The sequence below is a fragment of the Monopterus albus genome, unplaced genomic scaffold, assembly GCF_001952655.1.
Source record: "Monopterus albus unplaced genomic scaffold, M_albus_1.0 scaffold175.1, whole genome shotgun sequence".
NCBI lineage: Eukaryota > Metazoa > Chordata > Actinopteri > Synbranchiformes > Synbranchidae > Monopterus > Monopterus albus.
The window spans coordinates 820223-839186 of record NW_018128055.1 but is presented as its reverse complement, the minus strand read 5'-3'; the positions used below and the strand labels follow the sequence as shown (position 1 = coordinate 839186).

General features: G+C 40.9%; 1 protein-coding gene across 3 annotated transcripts in view; it reads right to left on the bottom strand.

Annotated features, from left to right (window-relative positions):
• Positions 1–16394, bottom strand: part of etv4 (ETS variant transcription factor 4) — a 37909-nt gene extending 21515 nt beyond the window's left edge. Inside the window, exons 1-8 of one of the 3 annotated variants that reach the window (XM_020616588.1) lie at positions 16251–16394; positions 16066–16170; positions 15668–15712; positions 14476–14587; positions 12089–12173; positions 10307–10397; positions 10052–10099; positions 4454–4507 (exon numbers count right to left, since the gene is read on the bottom strand). In XM_020616588.1, coding sequence (XP_020472244.1) covers positions 4454–4507; positions 10052–10099; positions 10307–10397; positions 12089–12173; positions 14476–14587; positions 15668–15712; positions 16066–16144 — 514 coding nt within the window. In that variant the 5' untranslated portion in view covers positions 16145–16170; positions 16251–16394. Of the gene's footprint in view, positions 1–4453; positions 4508–10051; positions 10100–10306; positions 10398–11015; positions 11189–12088; positions 12174–14475; positions 14588–15667; positions 15713–16065; positions 16171–16250 lie in introns of those variants that run through there. The other 2 variants (XM_020616589.1, XM_020616590.1) reach the window with 2 other exon arrangements.
• Between the last annotated feature and the right edge of the window lie 2570 nt (positions 16395–18964).

The window sequence follows — 18964 nt, the reverse complement described above, 5'->3', positions numbered from 1 at the left end:
CGCAGTTCAGACTGCAAGTATATGGACATTTCCACATTTTATGTTCTTTCAGCTGCTTTACTTCAGTAGCTCAGGCAAACCAGCTACAGTACCTTTGATACACATCTGTGACAGATCTGTTTTGAGCTTCATGATTAGTAATAATTCTTCAGTGCACAGGTTAGACTAACCCAGATATCTGTTTACAACCTGTTTGACCTATCCTACCCCATCTAACTTCTTTTTTTTTTACTAAAGTCACTACATAATTACCAATAGGAATGATGGCCAAGACTAGACTAAGGCCCAAAATACATAACATGAACAGGAAAGATATCCAAACTGGACTCCATCGCTGCCACCAGTACATGACTGACACACTCTCAGTATCTTCTTTTTTTAGTGATCAAGTTCAATCACTGTTACTTTTGCAGCCTTGCCCTCACAGCATCTGTTCCCCTCTTTGGTCTCTGCTTGCTTTCAAAAGAGAAAAACATTCCAGCTGCAGAAAGCAGAGCTGTCCTGCTAGACTAAACGCACCAACACAGACATGCATGAGCATCACAGGGTTTTTCTAGCACGCACGCACACACACACACCTCCCCTTAGTCTCCTATAATAAAACACACACTGCCATCAATTCACAAAGCTGTGCTGCTGACACTCGGGCTGTGCTGACGGGCTCAGATCCCCGTGGCCTCCTGGCTTTGACAGGACTGTTCTGAATCAACACGAAGAAGGTCAGCTTTTACTTCCCCACTGGAAGCTGTTAAATGCCTGTTACACTGCATGCCTGGCTTTTACAAACCCATTTCACTGGATTTGTTTGACTAAAAAGAGCTTGATGATTTCAGTATCTGTTAAATGATCTTGCTTGAAAAGAAATTCAATTGAAACTTTCTAAAATCTGAGACTAGCAAAGGTGCGATTGTGACTACACCACTGAAAATAAACACAAATGATCTCCAGATAAAACTGGAGTTGCATACCATTAAAAAAGATGACATTTTTAAAATTTCTAATGCTGCTAGATGAATGCTAACAGAAAAATAGGCTTGCACTTCTGATATGTGGAGTGGTGGTGGAGTAACATCCCCCAGTGCAGTGAATGAGGGCTCACCCCCCTTAACTCAATGTGCTGCCTCAGCCAGTCTTTCACAACCAACCCATTCATAAAACTGCAGGGCTGAAGTTTGTGTGTGTGTGTGTGTGTGTGTGTGTACACCAAGCTAAGTGTGTTTATGTGTGCGCATGACAAGCTTTCAAAAGACATCATCTGGACACATAAGAGAATTCTACCATTGTACTCATGAGCAAAACAAAGCGCTGCAACAAACACACAACTCACTGGAGAAGCCTCGCCTCCCAAGAGCGGGTTAGCGAGCGTATCTGTGCATATCTGGCAGGCACCTGGATGTTTTGTGCACTTTGTTGCATAGCAGCTGTATTTTGGAAAGTGGAGACCACAGAGCTGCTTGTTTCTCTTTTGGGAAAAGAGGGAGTTGAGGAGGGAGGTGCTCAATTCACACATCGCCCCGAGCTCCAAAGAGGACCTGATTGGGCCGGTTCTGGTCCAGAGAAACAGCCCAAACAAGAGGAAGGCTGTGAATTCATGACAAAGCAGAACACACAGAGCCAGAGAGATCCACTGCTGGGAGGTTTGGATTAGGGCTGAGTTATAGGAACCTTAAACTGCCCTCAACATTTCTCATAATGTTCTGACATTTTAGAGACCTAAGAGTGAACCGAAAAACGGCAATCCCCTGCACAGTCCTCTAAAACAACTAGTTACAGACAAAGCAAAATTAAATAAATAAATACAATAAGACATTTAACAATTAAATCTCAGTGTGATGGTGAGAACCACAGAAGAGATCAAATAGGAAAATAAAAAGAGCAGAGATATTGAAGGCATTTCATGTGTTCATATTTCTTCTTCTCTACTTCCTCTACTCTCTCCCTGTTTATCTTCCTTTCTCTCCTTTGCTAAACCTGCTCCCTGAAAAGCACTGTAACAGCATGCTATAGCCACCAACTTCCTATATAATTACTGCAAGGCACAAAACTAAACAATCGTCCCACACAGCTCTGAAATCGCTGGATTAGTTCACATCTTGGAACACTCAATGTGTGCAGAGAGAGGTAGATAGAAAAGTGAAAGAGGAGGGGGATGTCCACATTTTTAAATTCAACTTTAGTTTGTACAGACACAGGAAGGGAAGGAGGAGTTTGGCATATCCACTTTTTGTGGGGGGGGGGGCAGTGAGGGGGGATCTGTAGTACTGTAGGGCTTTTTTATGAATGAAGAGCAAAGGAGCGAGCAGCAGAGGACGGAGAGAGAGGGGAGGGTGAGAGAGAGGCACACTTCCTCTTACGCAGGCAGGGAAGAGAATTTATGAATGGGTCAGATCTATCGAGCAGCTCCAAGTGTAAACAACATGGACAAAGAAGGAGGAGCTCTCAGCAAAGGCAGTACCTCAGTAAATGCTCCAAGTGTGGCTTTTTAGTATTTGTGACCCAAAAAATAAAACAGTGACATGTTCAAACTACTTTAATTAAGTATGTGCACTCTAAATCTGACTGAGGATAACCCCTAAAGGTGCTGTTAGCAGCAAAAAACAAACATTAATCATCCCCCAACCCACTTCATGAGCATGATATTAAAATCACATCCTTCTTTGAAGACTTCCATGCAAGGCCAATCACATTAGTTCAATGGAAAAAATATGGTGCACTGTTATCACCAATAGCTCAATTACCTTTAAACACACACACAGCTCAATAAGTACATAAAAGCTGCATGTTTGCATAACCTTCCCTCAATGGCAGCCTCCAGACAGAGCATGGTTGTTAACTGTGAACTAAGGGAGAATGAACCAGATGAGATAGATTTACCAGATGTGCAGGTATTGCACAATTCCTCCTTTGCCCCCTCCTCTTTCCTAATGTAGCATTCCAATATGTCCCAGTCTTTTTGCGTCTTTCTATTTTTCTGTTTCACTGTCATGCTCTTTCCGTCACCACACCCACGCAGGTAACACCCCGACTCAGTAAACAACAATGTTTAATTTTACCAGGGTGCCGGTTTCAAAGCAAGCCTCAATTATATTTTGGTCACCTGGGATTAAGCCTTTCCTTTATGCTTTTTATAAGCACCAGAGTTTCCAAAACAGGTGAGTCACCTGTTTTTAAAACTGCAACAGACAATGAGGATGCCTTTCATTTCAAGAGAAGCTATTTAACAGCCGACACACGGGATCTGGAACAAACACAAAGATGAATATATTTATAGGCGCTTGTCAGCTTCAATTTTCCATCAGTCAAAGCTGAATAGGGATGCTCTAACTAGACTGACTACCGACTGTGACAAGCAGGGTCACCATCTAGAAGCGCCGGAACGTCTCTGCCATGAATAAAGGCCTGTCAAACTGAAGCCCCTGTGACCCTGAGAAATCAAACCCGGGTCGACCGTTAGCTGAGGTCTGACAGCTGGTTGGCTGACAGGCCAGGGGGTTAAGTAGACATGACCTGTGTGTGCCCTGAGGTTCATCTGCGCTTCCTTCTCTGTATTGTTGGCCAATAGACAGCAAAAATGTTGCACAGGGCATGTGTCACCAAGGGGCTGGCCAGTCATGACTTGAAGCTGGTTAAATCACATGATGTTTACACACAAAAGACGCATGGGTCCCAATGACAGGAAGTGCCTTATACTTGGCCTGAAAGCTGTCCATTTTACTTTAGGGGTGATATTACTAACTGTTTCAGTCTCATGGCTAAAGATGGAGAAGTCTGCAGTGTTTTGAATGGGACAGAAAAAAAAACTGTAGAGCAACACAAACACCCACCCAGATCCTGAATCACCATTGTTAAGACACACAACAAGAAAGGGAAACTCATTCAAATAGATGCTCAATTGTGTGGGCAAGGAATTTGCTTTTCCATTTTACACCTTCCGATGTGTACAAAAGGCCATCTTTGTACCTGGGTCCTGAATTATTTTTACCGGTTTCCTGTGCTGTACCATTCAGCTTTTCAAAGGCATGCAAATGGATGACGGCAGCACATAATGTCGGCATCCAAACTCACTTTGTGATGTCTGGCTCATTAGGCCTTCTGTTTTTGCATAGCGTTGTCTGCCAAAGACATTACTGTAACATCCTCTGGTTACACTATCCCCACCTAAGCCTCTGATGGTTTCACAGTCCAAATCTGATCGCTGCTTTCACCCACTCTTTCTGATGACATGCATACTTTAGCTTGAATTACATGAGCAGGCCAACTGGCCAAATCTGGAAGATGGCTGAGCATGCCCATGCACAAATCTGAATGTATTAATATTTGATTAAATAAACAATAAAAAAGACCTGCTCTGTGCGATACGTGGTCAGAAAATTTGATTACTGTAGCATGTACAAATCCACTTAGCACATTACACCCATATGTTCAAAAGGCACAGAAAATGAAATTTACTCACAGTTCTCAGAATGGAAATCAGGAACAAACTGTTCATCGCTGTCAGGAACCTGAGCTGAAATTAGAAAAAAAAAAAAAAATGAGCAACCACAACTTTAACACCATTATTTAACCAAATGTGGCCTTTCTCTGTCTCTCCTTTTCTCTCCCCTGAAATCTGAGTCAAAGCAAAGTAGGGCCACATTTAGGCGTCCATCACTTCATATTTACTGCATCCCAGCACTTAGCTTATCCATAGATCGATACACAAGTACATGGAGCTTCTGAATGCCACCAGAGAAGTAATAATGCCAACCTTGTTTCATGCTGCAGTTAGCATCTCTTGGTGGGACCAAGCTTTAAAATGGAAATCTTAGCCAATAAAACAGACCACAACAACAAATGTAACTTTTATGTTGGGAGGCCATTAGGTATGTCGATCCAATATGCAGAAAAAAACAAGCAATAAATAAACAAATAAATGACCAGAAATGTGAAATAATTTAACATTTTTATTACTCAATTCCAGTAGGAATCGAATAATAAACCATTGTAAGGTTTACGTTTATTCCTAGTGTTTCAATTTCAAAATGCCACGTTTCACCACAAAATCTGAGGACACACAACAAACCTTTCTATGTATCATCTGTGAAGAAACATATAAATGTGAAGATTGAATCAAACCCAGATACTGTGTAATGTTAAGTATGCAGGGAGTGCAAAACTTTTTAGACCCGTTTTTAGTTTTTCCAGCCGGGTATGACACAATATGGTCTTTAACGTTAAACACTATATTATTTAATTATCTTGCTCGATAAAAAGGTCTTAAGTTCACCAAATAATGTCTAATAATAGTCTGTGGTGGCAGGTAGCCTCAGAGCACAGTAGAGTTAAACGCTAACCGGTGTTCTGTCAAATTTTGCTACCTATCAAGACGTTCACAAAGTGGTTAGGGTTAGGGTGATGGATTGGGGGGGATTGGTCAGTCCAGAGATTTTGCAACAAGGTAGTATATCTCGACAAGGTAGCAAAATTTGACAGAGCACCGGAACAACTATGTACTTTCCTTACAAACATTAGCAGGCTAACACTAGTTAGCCTAGCTATCTTAAGCGAAGTCAACAACCCTGACCTGTCTGGATGAGTTTTCAAGTTACTCATGAAGTTGGATGTGATTGACAAAGTGTTTTTCATCTTTTCCCACATTTTTGGGAGATTTTTTTTTTTTGTCTGTCTCAGATAAGCTACAAAACAGAATGTTCGATCCCGCCGAGAGACGTCCAACACACCTAGTTGTGCGTGCTATTTATACGTCATACATCACGTTTCTGTTTCTTCTTCTGTTGTTTAATGGCGGTTGACTGGAATTTAGTATATAAACCATTTCAGTTCACATAGACACTTTATCTGGAATAATAAGGATATACTATACTATATCAACTCTACTTTTCCTGTTAATTAGTAGAAATATCACAGCATATTTAATATAAGTTGTATGCTGTGATGTTCAGGCTATTACCCTGAGTTGCCTGTGTGTGTCAGAAATAATTTATGGCCAACTTACACTGATTTGTAAAAATAGAGGAGTCAATACAGTGATAGTGTGTATTTGTGATATCTCAGTCTGCTCTATAATTACTTGCAGTGGTGTGCTATTTCAGTGGCCCTGATTAACCACTCTCTCATAATGGAATTCATCTAGGATCTAACTGAAAAAGCAGAGTCAGTGATGCCAAGCCCAGGTGCAGCAGAGTTAAGACAGACACTATTGTACGCTTCTTCTTTTTTTTTCAGGAATCTGAACCCATTCACAATTGTCCTTTTGGAGCATTGGACTCTGAGTCACACAAACAGCTTGGAAAAGCCCAAATCATTTGACTGCCAACACCCTGGTAGAGTGAGGAGGTCTAATTTGCACACTGAGCCATGAGCTTGTTGACATTTCTTTTGCTACCCTTGAATTAACGACCTAAACGTAGAGTGTAACCAGGGCTAGCAATCTTTTAATCTGGAGTCACTTACATCATAGTACAAGGTAACTGGTGGGGAAAGGTTGATGACCATCGTTAAATGTAATGAACCCAATCGGGCTGGATGGGCTACAAAACAAAATCGCACCACATACTTTAAAATTTTATTTAAAAAAACTTTTCAACAGAACTTTTTTTTAAAGGTGTCCTGTATCTTTCTCAAAAAGTAGCCAACTGGAGAGTCATGACTCTGCATCAAGGTTTTTGGTTGTAACATCACCCAAGAACCAAAATCTGACCCAGTATTCAACCTCAATGGCCTCTTCCCTCTCATTTCATCCACTGTTACAGTTTGCAGACAATGACACAGAAACCAAAAGTCAGAGAAAGCACAACAGAAGCAGTGGACAAAAAGAGGAAATAAGACATCCAAATCCACTTTCTTGTTGTCACACTGCTTCCTGTGCAGAGGAAACCGGATGACAATTTTGGAGCATGTTCAGATAAATGACTGATTTCTTATAGCTTACTATACCATAATAATATTACCCCCTCTTAACTTTTCAGTCTTTTGGTCTCAAGGTAGAGAAATAAAGCTGCTGTATGAGACAGAGCAGGGGCCCATATTTAGTCCTGCAAACTAAGAATCAATCATTTCCACTGGTTTCAACATGTCTACGACAGAACACGCTGGACTCCATAAAGATCCAGGAGTAAAAAACACGGATGATGAGCATCAGACATTATTGCAACCCCGGTGTATGCTTGTGTCTATGCATTTTCTTGTGTGCGTGTGTGCGTACTGTATGAGCGCTTGCATGTGTATCTGATTTGTTTCCAGGAACACCTTGTCAGGGGCTTTGAGATGCAAGTCTGCACAAGAAGGAAAGTGTGTTTATACGAGTACAGACGCATGTTCTCCCTGATGCTTCCAGGCACCTTGAATGACTTTTTTTCTCTCAGTGGGAGATCCTGGGAGGAGCAAAGCAGCCTCAGTCATATAAACCTAAAGACCAAAATGAGACAAGATGTGACAAGCTCCTGAACTCTTGCCATTCAGTACTTCACCCGTTCTGTTTCTCTCTTGCTTCCGCTCTCCTTTGGCAAAAAAAAAAAACCCTCCCTCCAGCTAACCAGCTTTTACAATCTTGGTGAATCCCTCACAACTGCAATCAGTCAGGATAAGGTCTTTAATTAATGTAGCAGGAAAGGAGAGGTCTTAGCCAGGGAAGCTGAAAACAAGCCAGTACTTAAGGTTTAATAACACTTTGATAAAGTTATACATCCATCCTTCTGTTCTGCTGTTTCACTCGCTGTGACTCAACAATAAGCTACCACCCAATTTGAACAGTCAGAACATAAGGCAGTGTCTCCTTTTAATCTGCTGGTTCATCACATTACCAAAAAGAAACTACATTTTCAGGGGGTTTTATCTGTCCCAGATTTCAGATACTGCATCTTTCACAGTGATTTCAGCTGCCACCAGAATACAATGGGGTGCTCAGAAGTATGAAAAATGAGGTTTTAAAAATGTCATAAAAACCCTCTTTCTAGGAAACACGGTCCTTGCTGTTCTGATTAATCCAAAGACCATGGTGTCAGCAGTTTTTGTCAGCAGTTTTCATAGAAACATTTTATATCTCCAGAAAGAATTACCAATGAAAACTGATAACAGTGAGCTGTGTGAGTAACCTCGATGGTGTTTTATGACAGTGTCCTGACATTTAAAACCTTTGCACACCATTAGCCAAATTTTATTCATCTCTACTGCAGTGAGGTGAAGGTAGAAATCTCAGAGGCTGATCTTGCTAAAAACAACCTGCATCACTAAGTACCACTAGAGGAAAGTGAAAAAGTGTTTTTAAGTAGCCTTTATAGCTAAACCTGTGAATGCAAAGTGGCAACACCCATTGTTGCAGTTTTTATTGGCTCTGGCTCTCGTCTTTGTCTGCATGAGACGCAGGTGTGAAGTGAACTTGCTGGCTTGTGACACTGCATGATGAACGTGAGAAAGCTAAACATGCCATAAACAGTAGTGTAAAGGGCTCCATTTAACTGTTTGTCTGGTTTTAAAGCAGTGTCTTTGATTGCAACTGATTGCTGATCTGAACTATACTCTGCATGACTCAGAGTCAGTACTGGGACTCCAATGGTGTTAGAGGTGACATTATGAATTTCTCATACATAGAAATATCATAACATTCTGCTTTAACAACAGAGCACCATAAGTACTCAACGCACTTCATGACAATAGTATTCACATATTACATTCCTTAAGTAATATATGTCCCTCCAGACATGCTTTAAGACATTAAAAGAACTTTGCTTGGAAAAATAAATTAATTAATAAATCTGTCAATTACCTGGTTAAGAAAATCTCAAAAACACTTCTAATCATTGAAGAATCTAAAATCTTTGAAAATGCAAATATTTTCCAATTCATATGTTTAATTTGTGGACTGAAAAGTCCACTTGCTCTAAAGGCTTCAAGTTTCCACATCACACATGTGTAAGTTACATATTGGATCACAATGTGATATCATAAAATCTGATAAAAGATGACCACAGAGAGATTTTTCCTCTTCAGCAGATAAATGTGAAAACAGCATTCTAGTGTCAAACTCTGCACATATATCATTCTGCACAGCAACAATAAGGAAATTCACTTTTGTGTGGAGGAGGACTTTGAACATGTTTCATCAGGTCGATGTAATCCACATTACACTATACACTAAATGTCAAAAATGAGTGGGTCTTCCCTTCTTTCAGTCCACATCAAAGCAAATTAAACAACAACATTCACACCTCATGGTGCCATTCTCATTTTTACTTGTAGTTTTAAGCAGGCTTAGACCCACTGTCCTGCCACTGTTTTTTCCAGGTCAGCACCAAAAACAGATGTAATGACTCCCGGCTTGTGTTGCTCCCCCCCTCTTCACATACAGTATAATTACTCTATAGGAATCGCATCATCGTCGCTCTTATTAAGTCTGACATACAGTATAATTACTCTATAGGAATCACATCATCGTCGCTCTTATTAAGTCTGACATACAGTATAATTACTCTATAGGAATCACATCATCATCGCTCTTATTAAGTCTACAAGCTGACAACTGCCTCTTACTGGGCTGCATTTCTTGACTATGAGCCTCAGAGTGACACAAGCCAAATACTCTGTTTGTTTGCACTGGTGGCTGGCTGGCATGCACACTACATGCCAACATGGCCAAAATAGGCCATGCTTAAAGCAAATAATGTCCCATCTGTGTTCTCTCCGGCCTCACTTTTTGCAGCGTTGTATACTGTGTGAGCCTGCTAAACTAAGAAGGTCATCTTTTTCACAAGTCTTTTTTTTTCAGCTAAAGGCAAAGATTTATGAAAGCACTTCAATAAACGTGCATTCAAGTGTTGTAACACTGCTGGACTGACAAAACACCTGGCAGCAACAAGCATTCATGGTAACCACATAATCTGTGATAAAGTGCTTTTTACGGCTGATGGAAAGCAGCATAAAATTCCTTGAGAGAATGTCTTTTTTTAGGTTTTTGTGTCAGCCAGTCTTTCAAGACACACCATCCTTCATGGACATGGTCATCATAAATAGAAAACATTGTAAAAAATAACATAAATTAAAAGGCAGCTCTCACCTTCTGTTAGCCATGTCTCTTGGAGTTGGCTTAAATCCTGGAAGAGGTCTGCACAGAAAAAAAGCATACACAATGAATACAGTACAACAACTTGACAACCCAGTAGACTTCTGCTTATTAACATGTCTTATCCCCATGACATTTTAATACAGTAACTGACTCAGACTGATATTGCCTAGGGTCCATAGACCTTGATGTAAACATACATCATGTAAAGAGACCAGAGGCCAAAATTATGAACTTCCACTACTTTACCTTCAGATTCCTGAGGGGGTAATTCTGTGTCCATGTATTTCCTTTTTGCTGCCATCAACAGTCTATTTAGGGGCCCATTTCCTTGTGACTTCTGAAAAACCCATAGATGTTAACAGAGGAGAGTTAAGGAACAGACTCACTCCATCAGTGCATTTCCAGTGCATCCGTGTCAAAACAGTTAATGCCATGTTTTCTGTGGCCTAGAAAAAACAATTAAAGTGATACCACTTGGATACATATGACAAAAATGACAAGAAATAATAATAATAATAATAATGATGATTATTACTATTATTATCAATATTATTATAGCCTTTGTTGCAATGGGTTACCAATAGGAGCCTACTGCAGCTATTGGTGAACATCAAGCTCCTCAGAAAACAACACATTTCTCAGCTGTGGAAAACAAACGCGCTGTTTGCATCTGAAGAAAGTGACCATTTGGCACACATTGACGCGCTCTTCACGCAAAATATACCACAGAAGAAATCCGCTGACAAACATCATTAAATGCACTACTTGCTAAGCCTAACTTTATGAAGGTTTTAAGGCAGTTTTAAACGGTGTAAGAAATTGTTTTCTAACGCGCACACACATCTGCTTCAGCCAAACTCGCGCAGACGCGAGACGGAGAGAGACAGCCCGGTAGTCGAGGCATTAAAAATCACGCAAAAGCATTGAAGTAACATAACAGTTCATTTATACGTACATTTGCTAAAGTGTAAGGCACTTGCTGGTCCAAATATCCGTCCATCTTATAATCCATCCGTTAACCGTTTGTGGTCATTTAGGCTGAGTTGAGATCCACGCAGCCCTGCAGGGAGAGGACGGAGCGCTGCTTGTGAATGGAGCTGCGTGGAGGCTGCATGCATAATGAGCTCCATTCACAAAAAATGCCGAGGGGAAGTGATTGCGAGTGATTACCCAGCAGGCCGCTGCCCTCTTTACAAATCTCTTTTTTGTGTGTGTGACAGACAGCTCGTCACATTAAGTTTCAGGTAAAGCAAGCTTTACACCTCAAGCAGCGACCCCCCCTTTTCTGTAGAACAATTCAGTTCGGTTCATTTTCCTTTAAAGTCGTGTTATCTGATTTACAAACGTCAGACGGGCCATAAAGCATATAGCCTGCGAACTGTGTGTTATTTAGCGGCCTGCCTCTTGGGCTTTCTGCCACGTCTGCCCAGATTGCTGGGCTCCACTTTCTTTAGGAAACACTCCAGCGCTGAAACTGTGAAGGGAAACAGATGTTGCCTTTTAATCGAGTCTCAGCAGCAAAACCAAACCCTGCTGCGACAAAAAAATATCTGGCATATGCAGTAAGAGTGAGTTTGGATACGTTTATAATGAGGAGTGGTGACTTGTGTGCTGTCATTTCTGGAACTGACTTGATTTGGGAATAATGGAGAGGCTTGCTTTCTAGCTCGGGTCAGAGGAGGGTCGTGATTGGTGGATTTCCTCTTTCAAGGGCTCAAATTTCTTGCCTTTGTCCGAATGAATACACTGACTTATGAATGAAGTCTCGGTTCCCTCTATGAGCCAATCAGAAGCCCGGTCATCGGGCTCCTAGCAACCGTGGGCGGAGCTTGCGTAACAAAAGCCAATCATCTCCCGGCAGACTGCGGGCTTCTATACTGGATTTTCCAGTTGTTTTTCATTCACAAAAAATCGAGAGAGAAAGTTAGAAAAAAACCTTCCATTCATAAAAACTTGCCCTGGCACGACAGTCCTGACATGTTTTTCTTTTTCTGCCCAGACAAACCCAAAGAACCCCACTTTGTTTACCTCATTCCATGCCTCCAGCCCTTCACTTATGGCAAACACTGATCGCAGCCAAGCAGGAAGAAGTGGCAGCACCTCTGCAGGAGCCCTGTACATCAAACAGAGTATCAACACCGATGTAAATCAGTTCAGGAATATGCATTCTTACACTCTTATGGTTTTTAATCCACATCACACCAAAACCACGGGATTTAAAGCTCTTCGTGATGGTGAAATGATCGTTGCTTATTGAAACTAAACTGCCTAACTGAAGCCATAAGGACTTCTTTTTTTATTAAAGAAGAGTGAGCAGCCAGGAGGCAGGAAACAAGGGGATTGTGATGGGATTTGGTTTTACTTTCAGTGGTGATTGAGATTCAGACATAGACAATAAACAGTTTAAGAACATGTGTGCCCATCCTCTTTGTCCTCTCTCTATCAGTTTCAGTCTCCATAACAGGTGATACTGTACATTATTTCCTCCTTAATGATATTTTGATGCACATTTAGATGAGCACAACGGGCTATAAATATTACATCAGCCCTGCTCTATGCAGCTCCTAAGCAGCCAACTACATTACAGTTGTTTAGTCAGTGTTTTATTAAATCCAACCTTTTCATAAACTCTTCTGTGTAGACTTAAACAGCAGTTCCCAAACTAGGGTTCAGTAACCCCAAAAGTCTCACTGTCAATGTAAAGGGGTCACAAGAGGATTAAAGGGTAAAAAAAAAACTGGGTTACATAAAATCTGATTTTGTCTTTAGTTATTTTTTCCATCTTCTTCTTCCAAACACTGGATTGTTTTACCTCCTTAGATGTATGAAAATCATGCAACATGAAACAATTAGAGCATCAAAGAATCACTCTCCACAATGTGATATGAGATCACAGGCCAAAAACAATGGGAAACACCGGACTAGGACGAGTATAAAGCAAAAGATGAACAAAAGTTTTACCCATCAGATTTTCAGAAGCAGAATGTTGGAAAATCTGATATACTTAAATCTCAAATTTTACTTTAGTCATCAGGTATATTCATGTAGATATGTATTCTTTGGTCTAGCTCACGCTGATGGGTTTACAGTTCTATCATTTGACTTTATGTTTCAGGTTTGTCTTGCCACACTGTGGGTTCATGAAATGATGAAAATTAATAAATAAATAAATAAACTGGTCGATTTGCTCATTACTTCTTTCCACACTAAAGGCATAACCTGTGATGGACGGTCAGAAGCCACTATGCTGAAACAACCTCCTTCTTGTATGAAGTGAAAGAAAAATTTCCACTGTTTAGATCGGCCTGTATTTAATTTCCCAAACTTTATTTTATCTTTGCCATTAAAGCATGACTCAGTGTTACTGTGGTAGTGTTACCACACTGTACTGGCAAATCCCCGCCTTTGCAAAAAAGTCACACGTGATAACCCACATGTGGCATCAAAGCACAGCAGCTTTTTTGGACACAAAATCCAGTTTCCATCTGAAAAAGACCCTTTTTTTGCCTGTGAGTCATCTCTCTCTCTCTCTCTCTCTATGTGAAATAAACTTCTCACATGTGAAAAGTTATGATATGATTTCAAGTCAATAAAAAAGTTAATGTGTGGAAATCCCCGCTCTCTGGCTCCCTGTCACTTTGCACCCAATGTCACGTGATTTAGACAGAATGTAATGTTGAAAAAGTTGACCTGAAACACAGTACGTGTTCAAGATGCACGTGTGTTTTTAATTCACATGTGGCTGACATCTTTACATTGGGAAAAAAAAAATGACAGGGGCAGAAACAGACTGTGTTAAATACCCACTCAGTGATACACCTACATTTCCTATTGTGCTGATACAGCTGTTTTTACAGTCTACGCAAGATTTACAACTCTGATGACCCTTTAGGATGAACTGAAATAGTAAAGAACATAGTCAGTAGACATAGATCATCTCATTTACAGCACACACACAAAGTTGAAATACACTGTGAAATCCACTGTAATAGTCAACCACCCCTGAGTCTAATATAGCTTTGTCAGCAGAGAGATAAGTACTGACAGAGACAGAGGGGAGACATTTTAAGTTCAGTGCAGCGCTGAGGAGTAGGCTCAAAGTGCTTATTGATCAAAGCTGGCTGTGCCTGATGGATGGCTGAAATGTTATTAGAGCTTGAGCTGTTCTAGTTATGGACAGACAAGGTGGGGTGTGTTGAAATGGAGGGAATTATTCAGAAAGAGTGAAATACTTTCAGGAGAGAATTTAAGGAAATAAAAAGAAACAAAGCAAATGAGATAAAACAAATTAAAGAGTGAAAGGAAGGAAAGAACAAAGCAAGACACAGTGAACATGGAGATAAGAAAGATGGAAGGAGTCAGAGGCCGAGGCGGCTGTGGGAGATGGTGCCGCGTGAAATGCTCGTCGACAACACCTCTCCGTTTGTCCTCTCTTCCTGTCTCTGGAGCTTGGTCTTCCTCTCTCTTCCCTCCTGCTCCACCCTTGCTCCTGATAAGGCTGATGGTGACTGATAGGCAGATGAAGAGCTTTGATAAAAACAAGGACATCACACAGGGACTTACTGGAAGCACAGTCCATAATCAAAATGTCCAATCACACCCGATTGTTTTTTAACCTGTGAAACACTATTAGGTGTATAAGAATAATAAAATATTTTTAAAAAATGATCTCTTCATTCTGGTGTGACCTTAACACTAGTGGTTGTTCTGGATTTGTTTAGATCATATGACATCATCTTTATCAGCACATGAAGTGGGCCCAGCTGTCAGGGAGTCGTACAGTAGATACTCAAATTGGCCACATTCAAACCTTTTAAAGATATTAAAATTTTCAATGTAAATCAATGATGTTTGATGATTTCAGTTAGACTTGATGGTTTCAACTGAGCATGGCTTTACTGGAGAGGTTGGGTCTTTACCTCTACTCCTCTTTGACTGTAACATGTAATGTAGTGAGCTAAGTATTTATCTCATTTTATAATATTACATGATGCACAACAGCACTGTGCACAAACACATATTCATCAAAACTGTAAGATTCAGCTTTTGTTGTCAGTCCAACCCTGCTCTCCATTATATGAATGAATTTAATGAATCTTTGGTTTTCTATCAGTCTGGATGTAGATTCACCTGCCATAGCGCTGATGCTTATCATCTCTTAGCTTTTCATAAAATTGCCCATCTTCACTAGCAGCAGTCTGTGGTGTGCGTGCAGCAGCCGCACCCCTACTGGGAATGTAATGGATTCCCATAACAAGCAGAGTTCTGTTTTGCCAAGCAATGCCAAAACCAAAACCCGAACATATGGGTTCAATTTATGTGTGTCAATGTATGAATTTCTCCCCACAAAAAAATAATGTAGTTTATTTGTTTTAGTTCATTCTATCTGTTGCATTCACTCAGTGCACAAGTGGGTATGTTTGCAAAATGCATTATATCCCCACATTAAATCAATAACTAGTTCACCCTTTAAAAACTCCTTAGATAGGCATTAATGTATTATTCTGAGATAAAAAATTTCAGTTGTTAAGAAAGTCATTTAAATCTGCAATAACAGTTTTCTTTTGGGCCACAAAATAAGCAGTAAACAAAACATGGTGCTCTCACCCATGAAGTTGATATGGTGAGCATAAAAACAGCTGCCTGTTTCTGCTGGAAACAAGGTTGAGAGCAGAGGCTAAACCAAAACAATACAGTTGCACACCAGAAAACCAAAACAATGAGCTGAAAGATGCTAAAATTCTGCTGAGGCTGGTGATAATTACCTGTGAGTTTGTCACTATGCACAAATTCTTTCACAAACAAGTAGTCACATGATCAGTTCTCAATATAAAAATGCCCAATAGCTGTTTGAAGTTTTAACACCTTCTGATGTTGCGTATGTTTCAGTTTATCATTCATCATAAATCAAAACAGAACTAAAACTAGCATCTATCACATGGATGACATTAGTTGTCTTTATGAACACTGGGTATCACAGGACCGTTAAAACAAACAGGACTTACTCTCAGGCTGGAGGCCGTCAGGGAGACTGGTCGGTTTGAAGTGTGGAATGAGCTTCAGAAGAAGAGCAGCTTCTCTCATGGGCCATGCCAAATGGAAAATGGTTCCTAATGCAAACAATCATCGTGTGAAACACAGGGCAGTCTGTGTGTGTGTGTGTGTGTGTGTGTGTGACAGTTTCACTTGCCTTTGTAACTTGCTTGCGTGTCTGTGCCCAGAGACAAACCTCTTCCAGTTTCTCCTCCAGAGTGACCAAAAATAATATAAAATCCACGCAAGTTGCCTGATTTACCTCACATCCTTACTAAACCACACTGCCAAATCTGGACCCCCCAGGGCTGCCTCGTGTCGTGCCTGCCCTAAACCCAAGGTGCCTGATTCACATCCATGAGCCCATTTCCTCAGCAAACAATACATACCTGAAAATAACTCCAGACAAAATAGAGCCAGCTCTGTTTGTTGCATGATTTTTAAATGCAGAGAACACTTCCTTGCGAGGTCAAGCTGAATTATTTGAACCTGTAACCTTCCTGGAAAGATCAGATTGTTTAGGGTGTTAGAGCACCTTGTATCATGTTCTCGCAGAGCTACCCTGCACACATATGCATCAATGCCCTGATCATGAGAAACATTGAACATAAAGGGTCATTCAACCTGGGTCTACAAGAAAGCTAAAGAGAGTTGATCTGAGAGTCGCTTCTGTTAACATGATTAGCTGGAGATGGACTTTGATTTACACCTCTTGACATTGTGCTCCTGAGGCCGGTGTAGGGGACTGTCCTGGCCTGCGGGGTTTTAACACCACAGAGGCACACAGAGATTTCCCATCCATGCACCACCCCTGTGGAATTCCGGGCAGTGATGTTCAACCAATACCCCAGACAGGCTTTGTTCAGCTCAGTCCAGCCCTGCCCACCATTAGCAACAGATGAGCTTCAGTGGAGGTGTGTGTATGAGAAGGAGACAGAAAGAGATCTTTATTAGCGTGTTTATGAGAAAGTCTGATTGTGTCATGTTTAATGCATGCGTCCACATATGTGCACTCTCATACACTGCAGGCTCCCCCTCCTTTGCCTGTGTGTGCTGTAAAGTCTGCCCCAAGGCTGTTCTTCATTCCCCCAGGACACTGCACCGTTGCTGGGATGCCTTCTTGTGTATAGCCATAGTCAGGAAATGTCACTGCTGGCATCTGATGAGAGCTAGCGCGCCAACCCAGGCGTGCCTCCGAGCCACCTGCAACCCAACCTCCTCTGCTGCAGACACTGGCTTGCTTGTTTGTTTGCCGACCATTCCTTGCCATTCCCCACCAAAGTCGGCCTGTCTGGCCTGCCCTGGGCCTGTGAAAGATCAATCAGGTGAGCACAATAGCATTTATAGGGGTGTTTTTGACTGGCAGCTCTGTAGAGAAGTGCCTGCCATGCAGCTGCACCAGCCCAGCTCAGCTGCCAGAGAAAACACAAAGCTGACTCTAAACTCTTCCTTACACACACACTGCACATCTATTTTAACAGTTTGAAACAGGAGGAGAAAATATACTTGAAATGGTATGTGTAGCTGAAAGTGTTGATGTGTTCATATAACATTAAAAGCCAGTTTTATTTTAGCATTTTTCTTTTCCTTTAATGTGCATTAGTTACTGTTTTGCTCTTTATCTTCCTACTGACTTTTTACCCTTATTCATTAATCATCAGTCACCCATGAAGAACTTCACATAATCAAGTGTATCATCAAAGTACATGTGATAGCATGTGTTTTTCTTTAAAAAGAATTCAGCTGTCAAAGAATAAGGCGGGCATTATTTAGTGATTTTTTTCTATTGTCAAATTTCATGAAAAGACCAAAATTTATAATGTTAGTCCGCTTCTCTCTACACTTACAACAACCCAACCCTGTCTGTAGTGCTCCAAACCTGGTTGTTCCTTCTCAAGATGAAAATATTTAAATATGCATCCCAAATGCAAACTTTGCTTTATTAAAATGTTCAATCATTTCTTAAAATAGCTGGCTGCTGTTTAAGCAAATGATCAAGCAGGAGTAAAATGTGTATTTGTTGGGGACTACTTTCAGCTGTGGATAAATACATAGCTGGCACAGCAGTGTGCCTTTAAGGCAGCAGGATGATGTAGACTGTGAGACTGCTTCAAAAACTACATGCCCAAGTTCGTTGCAGTGAAGGAGCATATTGGTCAGTGCAACACCGCAACTTACTGTGTGGTCTTAATAGTATTTGGACAACAACATTTAGTGCAGAGAAATAAGATATGTCAGGCTTTGAATACACAGGCAACACGTTTTAGTAAGATCTTTTGCTTTTTTTTTTTTTTACAACTGTCACCAGTCCTTATTGTTTAATGACAGAAATGTATTTTCGTTCAAGTTTAATTAAATTTTTAGGTTGTGGAACATAAGCTATGGCATCAAATTGTTTATTCAAATGGAGGTGACACTGTTAAGGAACATCCACATCTGCATGGTTTCACGTTCATACATATCCACAGATTCATACTATAAAACTGGCCAAAGGCACCAACTGGAGTTGTGGGAGACATTGTTTTGTTCTTATGGTTTAAGGAGACACAGAAGAGCCTTGTTTATGTCTGTCTGTCTCGTTCACTTGTTCCCTGCCCACGTAGCGCTGTGTGTAAACCCTCCTATTGTTGCCACCGGCCCCCTCCTCACCCACATTTCCATTTATATCCCACTTTCCATTTCATTTCCATGCTAATTAGGGGGGACAAAATATCCCATGTTATGTCATTTATAGTGATGCAGCTGGTTTATCTACCCATACAAGGGGACAACCAGTGAGGCTGGCCCGGGGGCATGGCCTCCCCCTCATCACAACTGTGTCTGTCAAATCAAAGGCAGGACATGTAGATGGAGGGACTGCTTGGCATACCG